Genomic DNA, 10,670 nt, shown 5'->3' on the forward strand with positions numbered 1-10,670 from the left:
AAATAGACCATAATATCTGTCATATTTACTTTCGCCTTTTCTCCTTAATTTAAGAAAAAAAAACGACAGAGAGATAATACCATTTTATTATAAAGATTGTCAACAAACCTATCTACAGTGCAGACTAATTTGAATATAAGGCTTCTTGAGTGACTAGTCAACAAATCGTTCAGACAACCTATCAACTAGTTGATCTTGGAAAAAAATGACTTTTGCACATCCCACACACACACACACACACACACGCACGCACGCACGCACGCACCTTGTAAGCAGGTAGGGGCAGAATGTTGCACAGGAAGAGGGTGGGTGGTGAATGAAAATGAATGAAGCTCATATAAGCAGATAAACAAAAGGCAGCTGAGTAGTTACTGATTGAGCAGGTAGAGCGGTGGCGGTGTGCATTTGGTCATGGCTGATTGTCCACTGAATTACACACACACACACACACACACACACACACAAACACACTCTCTCAAACAATCACACACACAGCATTGTGAGCCTCATTACTAGCAGATTACTCAGCACCTGATCCTGCTAAGCTTGTTGAACAACACTCCTCTGCTGCATACAGTGCAACACACACGTACACGTGCACGCGCATACAGACACAAATGTACCAAGTGAGATGCTAAAAATACTTTCATAATAATGTTCTCACATTACACACACTATACTCATAAACAGGTAACCTTTACCATACTCATCAATTATGAAATAATGCTGCACTGACATATGCAAACGTGTGTATGTGTGCATACACACACACCACTGTCATACAGTATTATGTGAGAAAAGATGTCAGAAGGTGTTGAGGAGTGCTAAAGGCTTCCATCTACTAAGGAGCCGCACACATCTTAGTTCCCACAGCAACACATTAGCTCTGCAATCTGTCATGGTTGAGCCAGTAAACAAAATGGGTGTGTGGGTCTGTGTCCGTGTCTGTGTGCTTGTCGCTACAGTGTATTATATATTGGGCAGCCAATAAATGCACATATGAATACATGAACATACACAGACACACACCTTTTACATTACCGAGGCCTCGTTCTAACTTCACCCATGGTATAAGCCTTACACGGGCCCTTATCAAACTGAGGAATAACAAAATGACAGCACTGTGAGTATTTTCTTCAACTTTCTGTCTTTGCAGAGACATCATTTCTCACAAGGGCAGAACTACAAGAAAATGCACATATACTTACACACTACACACACCAACACACTGCAGATCCTCTAGCTACATTGTCTGCCCAAAATGAATTAAGTATAAGTTTTGCTGAGTGTGAATTAAAAATCAATAACGATGAGAGTTGCAGGTATGTTGGTGGATGGAGGGTGGATGTCCGTGGAGTCATGGCTCAAAGGTAATTCACTTTCGCAGTTTGCCAGACGAATGAATAAAATATGATGCTCCAGTTTGCAAAGAAGAGGAAAGATTCCCTAATTGGAATTTCTGGTTACTGAATGAAGCTCAGTGGGGAAGCGTAGTATTCATACACACTCGTACACACAGATTTAATGAACTTGGTCCATTAGCTGACCCAAGGGGTTGGCACAACCTACACTCTTGTGGATGTGGTAGTACGAATATCTACAATGACCAAAATAGGACATAAATACACTGTGCTGTCATTTGCTTTTTAAATACAACTCTATATATACTGATTTCCACAACACTATTCTTGCTGAGGTGATCCACCATCGCTTTGCATCTTGTTTTCTCTCCCCTTAACGACTCTAACAGCTACAGAAATACAGTAAAGCAAACATGGGGCCCGAGGTGATAATTTTAAACAAATATTAATGAAATATTTTCAAATGTTTATACACAATAAAGGAGACGAACTTCTGGTAAATCAGTTATATTGCTCGCTGTCTTCCAAGTCACGCACACACCTAGACACACATGCACACACATACACACACACACAAGCCCCTGTCCATTAGAGGTCATATGTGGGCGCACAGCTCATAAAAGTGGTGGTGAGGGAGGGTGCAGCAGGGGGAAATATAACCGGTACTGACGTGGTTGCTGATGACACAGTGACATTGACAGAGATATTTACCCTAACCTTGCATCGGCCTTGGCTGAAGAGGGGAAGAGGTCGTAATTCTTCTCTTCACTGCAACACTTGTTCTAGACTGGGTGGATGCCATCATTCTATAAAGGAAGGTGCGCTGGTAAAATGGGTGTACAGTACACCCATTTTATTATGGGTTGTGTTCCAGAGGAATATTGTTGACTGACTGATTAAGGTAGGGTGTTTTGGGTTAAAGGGGACTTGTTTTTTCAGACACATTAAACTCTGACCCACATTTCCCCCCCTTTCTATCCCCGCTTTTCCTTCCCTTGCCTTCTTATTTCTCTCTCTGGCTCTCCCTCTCTCTCTCCCTCTCTGACAGGCCTGGGCAGTGCAACTCAGATTGGTGTGAAATCGCCGCTTAACAGGCGGGAAATGGGCTCTATTATTTTTGGAGCCGAGTCATGGGGGACCGTCGGACCATCATCCTCTGTCTAATGAGCAGGTGATGGAGGCGAAGGTGGTGGTGGCGGTGAAGGAGGGGGATGCATGGGGCCTCAAAGACCACACACACACACAAACACACAACAGACGTAAAGATGAGAGCAGGGAGGAACAGGCAAACGGCAAATAGAAGGGAAAGTTGAGTGAGTAAGACAAAAGAGAAGGAAAGGAAGGAAAGGAGGAAGGAGGGGAAGGGGGGACAGTTGATTTCCCTCTGGTCCATAAGGAAATCTATAAGATTAGCTAAATATTAGTAACCTCATTTGGCATCCTCCTCTTGTGCAAATTAGCGTTTACACAACTGTGAACTGAGAGGGGGCAACTCATTACAGCAGGCAGGACTAGGCCTGTGCATGGTCTATCTAGATTAAGATGATGGAAATTGGGGGGTGGGTTTGGGTGCAAGGCCAAGGCAGTAGGTGTCAAAAACAATCTTTTGCCCTGTGACAGAGTGGCTATACTGGATCAGCTACCTCAGGCTGCAAATGAACACTACTCTACCATGGCCACCACATGCTACAGAGACACACTAACTATTAACTTGTGTGTGGTTGCTGCAGACTGTTGTATTATTTCAACCTCATCCAGTATTTAGATGCACACTCACTCACACAATCTGGAGTGCTGAGGAAATCATGCCAAGACTTTTCAATCTATAAGTATATGCATTTAATTCAGCAGAACTCAATTCATATCCATTTGCTGTTTCGACAATATACAATGAGTGACACACGTGAAAAAACATTTACATGAACACACACTGATAACCTCTTTTCACTGCTGACCAGTGGGACCAGTAACTGACCATTAGAGGTATAAGTTATTGCAAGGCAGCACACACATTATCAACAGATACTTGTTGATCACCGTCCACATAGTTCAATAACAGTCCATTCACACACACCAGATATCCCAGGCAGAGCCCACAGATCCGTAAGTGCACAGCAGGTTTTCCTTTTTAGGATGGAGTACAGCCCTTAAGACACAGCTAAACACTGCCCCCTACTGTCATACATCTAACATTCATTCACTATAGCTGCAAAACCTTCATCTACTTAGTAAATGACCTTTATGTCATGGTAATTACTTCATTTTGTTCCTTTGCAACAGCATCTTGAGTTTAAAAGAACATTGTTGATAGTTTGACAATGACAAATTTAAATTAATGCCAAAGTTTCACAATTTTAAAACACCTAAAACCACCACCAGAAATTGATGTTGCCACGAGTCAACGCAGAGGGGAAGTTTGATTTGGCATTGTAGCAAGCACTAGTTATGTTGAATATTTGATGTGTTAAAAACTGCTCTGCTTGACGTAACTCAAACATCATCCTTTAAAGCAAAAAGTAAAAAATATTTACTCAAGCTAAAAGTCACCGAGCCGAAATGTCTGCAAGGGGAAGAGTGCATCCTTTTGTAACACACTGACTCAGGTGTGTATGTATGAGACAGCCATATTAACTCTTCCACAACCTTCACAGACATTTTCCTTAACTGTGTCAATTAGCTTGGATTGTTTTCCTTTTGTCGCAGAGGCAGCTGACCTCCCCTTTTCTTCTGGTCATTTGCCTTTTTGCAAAACCTATGCCAGTAATGCTTCATGGTGCCTTTTTATATTCATCCCCAGATCCTCAGTATGGCACTTTTTCCAAATAAAGTCCACCAGTGTTAGACAGTCTGGTCTCTGTAAGGTGACACATGCCTGAAGCCCTGAGGAGGCGTCAATGCTGATGCCCAGGACATTTTCTCATTTGCCTTCGGTCTCGTGGCGCGCCAGTGCAGGGGGTAAGGTGGTCCCACAGGGGCCATGGAAGTGGAACCTAAATCACACACACACAAAACCCAAATACAGATGTCAAACCGTTCTCTAGGGTGTATATGTGTGGCAATTAATGAATGTGGTGTGACGGCGGTATGACAGTGAGTGAAACACACTTAAAGCGCATGGTGGCCGGTGTATCTTCCATGTTGAACTCAGCCACAGGGACGCCTCGGGCTGCTACTTGAGGTGCAAACATGGCTGCTGGATACACAATGGAGGAAGTACCAACCTGCAGAACAGAAAAGTACTTATTGAGCTAATTCAACAAACATGAAGCATTCAAGGTCACACAGTGGTCACCTACAATTCAAGGGAAATGGCCAAGTAATTGTTTCAAATTTGATTTTTTTTCTTTTTTTTTCTTGAAGAAACGTTGCATTACTTTCTGATTCAAACAAGAATTCACACTGTGCAATACATTAAAAAAAAAAAAAACACAATATTGCTGTGGTACCATGAAAAAGAAAAGAAAACCCACATAGCAACTGTTGTATGCACAGTTCACTCCTGGTTTTGTCAACTACTTCAACTGGACTATGACTCAGTTCAAAACGTGATGGACTGGTTTACCTTGTTTCCATATTTGCATGTTTTCATGTTTGATACGTTTGGCTCTGTCTATGCAAGTCCCTATTTTTGTTCTTATCCACTCCAAATCTACTTACTTACACTCTCCCAATGTGACATTAATGCTGAAATGCAATTTAAGCTTGAATTTGGTTAATGTTTCAAACAAAATACAATACTGAAATCATTACTTTGCAGTGGGATGCATTAATTGTTGATGAGGTGGATAACTGTACTACTAGTTAAGTGTGTAAATCCCTGAGGAGAAAGTGGATATACTCTCCTATATGCTACAATGGCAATATTACGGCTGATAGGTGGGTATACTCTAAATAAACAGAAAAAGAAGAGGGTATTCTCGACATTACCTCCACCATACCACCAGCATTGACATACTACTGAAATATTGATGACATGATGACACTAAAAGAGAGCGTGTTCTCTCCAAGAGCTCTCTCTCTCTGTCACACACACATACACACACACACACACACGCACACACACACTTACAACAAGGCAAAGGTCACAGTTATCCAACTCTTGCTCTACACGTGTTAGGATGTCTGAGTCAAGAGTCTCTCCAAACCACACCACAGCTGGCCTGAGGAGACCATGACAGCCCGCCTGCTCGCACCTGGCTCACACACACACACACACACACACACACACACACACACACACACACACACACACACACACACACACACACACACACACACACACAGAGTGAGAGAGATTTACTTCAAACAAATTACGTCATCTGAAAAGATGAGAGCACTAAGAGAGAGAATGTACATGTGTATCCTACCTGGGCAAGTCCTGTACTGGGATCCCAGCGTCACTTGTATTTGGGTCTGGAGCGCTGAGGAGTTGATTTGATAAAGAGGTTAGAGCCATGGATGGAAGTGAAAATACAAACTTAAATGTCACATCCTACCTAAAACATTATTACCCACAGATACTGGTAAAGCACCTTGCATTTATGGGTCTATTTTGCTGTTTGATAGTGTGTTTTTCTCATTTGTGTGGGTAAATTATATGTAGTGACAATGATATTTACACTGCATCAGAAAATGAGTTTAATGGCAGGGACATTTATCTACAACGCCAAGAGTAAATGTCTAGTATGGTGTTAGCAAAATACACCAGAATTAAAGAGTAAAGACTTTTCTCTAGAATTATCATTTTAACACTGACATTACACTACTATACAGGCAAAATCCATCACAGAAGAGGAAATGCCAAAATCACCACCTACAGTCACTTCAATAGCCCATGATAACACATTCTGTGTTTTGAATAAGAGGCGAGACTCTGACCTCCTTGAGTCTCAGCTGAACTATTGCTATTACTCTTTCCACCTACAAGTGCTACATGCTCAAGCAAAAGGCACTCTGGGAAATATAGGAAGTCACTACCTTGAAGCATAGCCAGCAGATTTAGGCAAAATAAGTTCATCTAAAGAAGAAACTACAACACTATTAGTATTCATCAGTGTATTTTTAACAATATCCAATAAACCAAAGGGAACTGTGTCTTTTTGAGACTAGACCCAACTGGCTAGTCTAGTCAGTCTGGCTAGTGATATTTCACATTGGTGTGAAAGCTTAAGAAGTTTTCTTATTTTGAATTTTCTGAATGTGTAGAATTTGGAAATCATTGTATTTTATGTCTGCATCTGATAATGGACCATCATGGTAAGAGGACACATAATAATATGCTAATTCCAATGCAGGTGAGACTTTACGTTCTCTGCAATTAGGTGGAAAAAAAAATATATGCATGTATCAGTATGGCCATCGGCAATCGGCCAAAAGAGTTGGAAAATATCGGAATATCGGATATCGGTAAAAACGCAATACTGTGAATCCTTAAGACATACCAGGTGCTAGTTAGCTGGTAATGTCTGACGTCTAGTACGTGCAGTGTTCACTGGCAAATTGAAAGCTCCTCAGTGTGATAATGTTACCTAAAACTGAAAACTTCCTGATATTGATAACAATTTTTATATTGTGTGTAACAACAGTTGTTTAGTGATACACAATGTCTCCAGATGAGGCTCTTACCCTTTGCCCTCCAAAGCAGCACAGATGGGGCTTTTGTAATTGGCTGATTCATGACCACAGCTCACACACCGTGTTTTAAACAAGCTTCCTAAATTTACAAAAATAAAAGAAACTAATGAGAAGAAATAAACAGATAGAGACATAGACTTTGTCCTTCCCTCTGCACTGAGAGGAGACAAGGAAAGCAAAGACAAGGTTTCAGAACCTCAAATCAGAGTAAATTAGAGTCTGGCAGTAAACATGTATCTTTTTTTAATTCTGCTTACCATGGATCTCCAAGATGTTTTTGGATCCTGCGCGGCGGTGTAGCTCATCAATGTTCTGAGTGATGACAGTGACCTTACGCGCCTGTTTGCTTAGCCGCTCTTCACACTCGGCGATAGCTAGGTGAGCAGGGTTAGGGTTTTTTGTGAGCATGACTTCACGGCGATAGTGGTAGAATTCCCAGACACGTGAGGGATTCCTCGCGAAGGCCTCTGGAGTGGCCAGGTCCTAGGAGTGACGCGACAGGATGAAGACATGGTACCATTACACCTAATCTGTACAGACAGATACAACTACCCACCTAATTAAGTGGTTGATATATTATGTTTTTTCTAATTCACACACTGCAGTGATGGTACGTTAGACTGAGTCTGCATGCCAGCCAAACTGCATATAAATTTGCCTCAGTTACCAGCCAATTTTGAGTTGGCATCTTTGAGCTGCTGTGAGCCAGGTGTAACAGGTTTGCACCAGCTGTGGGTGCCTTTGGCAGATGGGTGGCATACCTGTGCTTGCCATTTCCTCCAGTAGCCTCCCGCTCCTCTGAAGGTAGGGACTCCACTCTCAGCACTCACCCCTGCTCCAGTGAGGATGGCTATGTGCTTAGCCTTAGAGAAAATCTCCCTGAAGGCCGCCAGATCTGAACACACACACACACAAAAGCAACAGACAATCCCTGCATCACCTACTAGAATCACACAGTGACAGCGATGACATGTCTTGAAAATGTGAACTGTGAGGCAACATGAGGTATGTAAGGAAGCTGGAATCAGATTTAACCTGAACTTGGTCGTGCCATGTTTTGACTGCTCCAGGGGTTTCTCAGACGTGCACGCAGGTGAGAGTTCAGTATGCCCCTGCAGGTGATCTTACACACAATCATCAGGGTTCCAAGTCTGAGCAGGAAAACATGACAGCGGTCAGCATACAAACCTGGCATGAACATCCTATTTGGCTTTGAACAATGATTTTAAGTTCATCAGGAAGGTCATCATGGCCACAAAAGCTCATTAAGGTCATCTCAATGCGCACGCACTATGTTGTTGTATCGTGCTCGCTCACTGTACTAGACAAGAGCACAACAGCTAACTATTAGCATAACATCAATGCAATATTTTCTTGTGCGCATACAAGGAATGGTCCTTATTCCTCTGAAATTACCAACAGTGCCTACCAATGACCGGCTGTAAAACCTGTTAGCTATTTGAGCTAATTCCCTCAGACTAGAAGGAGGCTTCCAAGCTAACAAGCTAGCATTAGTGACAGCATTACTTTGCTAATATTGACAGCTGCATGAATAGCATCAAACTGCGCTGTTAAGACAACGTTGCAATATCCATAATTTGAATAATTTCATCATCAAATCTGTTCAGACTGTAGTTGAACGCCTACCTGTCAGAGTGAACCCAGAAGAAAACAGTTTCTCGATAGAGGGAAGTAAATTTTTGTTGCTGTTTCCTCCTCGCCACCTCACCGCTGCTGCTGTTTGGCTCGGAGTTTAGTGGATGAACCAATCAGGAGCGACCGCGAGGTAAACGACAACCGCAGCCACTACCACCAGCAGAGGGCGCAGTTGCATGACAGTGCGTGTAATTGTTATTTTACTGGTATTCCAGTTTCCTCCCCTGGTTATCAGTGGCCATAGTAAGGGCGTCACTTTTATTGGGAAAGGGCTTTTATTTTGGGTCGGTGGAGGCTGAGGGTTGACTGGCGACTGACCTCTGATAAGTGAAATGGGACACCTGTTGTACCAAAATCATAAAAAGGGATCCACACAACTGTGCTATGCTGCTGTCAATCTCAGTTAATGCGTTATTGTTGAAATAATAGTAGTCAGTGCTCAATTGCAGTATTTTTATTCCATTTTCCCACTAGAGGCCAGCATAGCTTGGATGAACAATAGTACAGTGGCCTACTATTGTAAGTACAACAGATTATGGCCTTTTCTCACAGACGATATTTTATAGTATTTGTTTAAAGTGTGATGTGACCTGAGTGATGTTGTGGTATTTCAATGAAATTGTCAAAAAATGTTGCTTTGATTGAAGATGCAGGCTACAACGCTAAAGTCATGTGCTGTTTTTTTTATTGGATTAAAAATATTGTGAAGCATGACTTTATGGGATTCAGCTAATCTCCCCCGGTGCTGTCTGGAAATGTGGCATTAAAGCGAGTCCTTTTTGGGTCACTGCAATCCTGCTTAACGGGAATGTCTTGAGTGGAGCGGCTTATAGGCTATTGCTGTCTAAACAACGACATAAGTGGCCTTTTCCACGAGTATCACATTGACATACTGTCACTATTGACATGTGTAGCTATCATTATTCATCGACAGCTATACTGTCAAAATTGGTGCTGTATAGCCTACAATGTATACCTTACACATTATTTCTGTGACATTTGGCCTGATAGATTGCTCACTGCAAAGTCGCTAATTTCTTGTAAACCACCTAAACTACATCTGCTTTGTCCCACCCTGAATGTATCTTATTGGCCAGTCAGGCAGCTGTTGTCAGTCTAAAAGGTAATCCTATTGGCCGAGACTGTCACCTTTCCGAACGAGCCGCTCTTATCTTTTCCTTGTCTTGACGGGAATTAGCGCTCTATGATACTGCATAGCCGATAAGGAGGATTAAAAAGTTATTCGGACAGGATGGGTGACTTCAGAAAGTAACGGGGACGTGTTCATGGTGTAAATGACAGATTCCAATTTACATTTGTTAAAAATAATACGATCAATAGGCTCTATGGGTTAAAAACCTTAAAAACATGTTTCATATTGCCCATATTGCAAAAGTACTTTCGCATAGGCTCAAGCAGGCTTCCTCTGGGGTAGACCTCATTTCCATATAATAATCTATGTGTCTCTGGAGACAGCATTAAGCCTCTTAGTGACCTTATCAGACGTCTTGGTATCTGCTGTCTTCTTCTTATTATTATTCCAATATATAAACGCTACTACAGAGACTTGGTTTTAATGTGATTGCCGATAGTGCCATTGCTGTTTCTTCTTCTTTTTTTTAATCCAAAAATGCAAAAGTAGGCTAATTGAGGGTTTCATGGCCATGCACCTAAGACACAACCGCAGTCTGCGTGTTTTTATCTGCCATTCATGGGGTCGGTGAGCCAACGACCAGGTGGTCCCAACTTATAGGAAATGATCAGAACAACCGAGTCATCAAGTCACATCTCTCTCTCTCTCTCTCTCTCTCTCTCTCTCTCTCTCTCTCTCTCTCTCTCTCTCTCTCTCTCTCTCTCTCTCTCTCTCTCTCTCTCTCTCTCTCTCCGCTCTCCTCCATCACCATTATCATAGCCTGCCCCTCCCTCACCGTCTGCCCGGGCGGGTGCATGAGTGGCGGCGGCGCCGAATCTCTCGCAGTCCCGCCGGTAGCCAGTGGACGCTGCCCGGCTGGCCGAACA

General features: G+C 42.5%; 1 protein-coding gene across 1 annotated transcript; it reads right to left on the reverse strand.

The window, feature by feature from the left end:
* Nucleotides 1–3,181: 3,181 nt before the first annotated feature.
* Nucleotides 3,182–8,741, reverse strand: sirt5 (sirtuin 5). The gene is made up of 9 exons (XM_030049245.1): nt 8,643–8,741; nt 8,031–8,146; nt 7,757–7,890; nt 7,253–7,478; nt 6,987–7,074; nt 5,729–5,782; nt 5,431–5,554; nt 4,467–4,582; nt 3,182–4,351 (listed from the first exon to the last, which is right to left on the reverse strand). The coding sequence occupies exons 2-9, from the start codon at nt 8,131–8,133 to the stop codon at nt 4,279–4,281; spliced, it is 918 nt and encodes a 305-aa protein (XP_029905105.1). The 5' UTR covers nt 8,134–8,146; nt 8,643–8,741; the 3' UTR covers nt 3,182–4,278.
* Nucleotides 8,742–10,670: the final 1,929 nt, after the last annotated feature.

The sequence above is a fragment of the Myripristis murdjan genome, chromosome 4 (assembly GCF_902150065.1).
Source record: "Myripristis murdjan chromosome 4, fMyrMur1.1, whole genome shotgun sequence".
In the NCBI taxonomy this organism is placed as follows: Eukaryota; Metazoa; Chordata; class Actinopteri; order Holocentriformes; family Holocentridae; genus Myripristis; species Myripristis murdjan.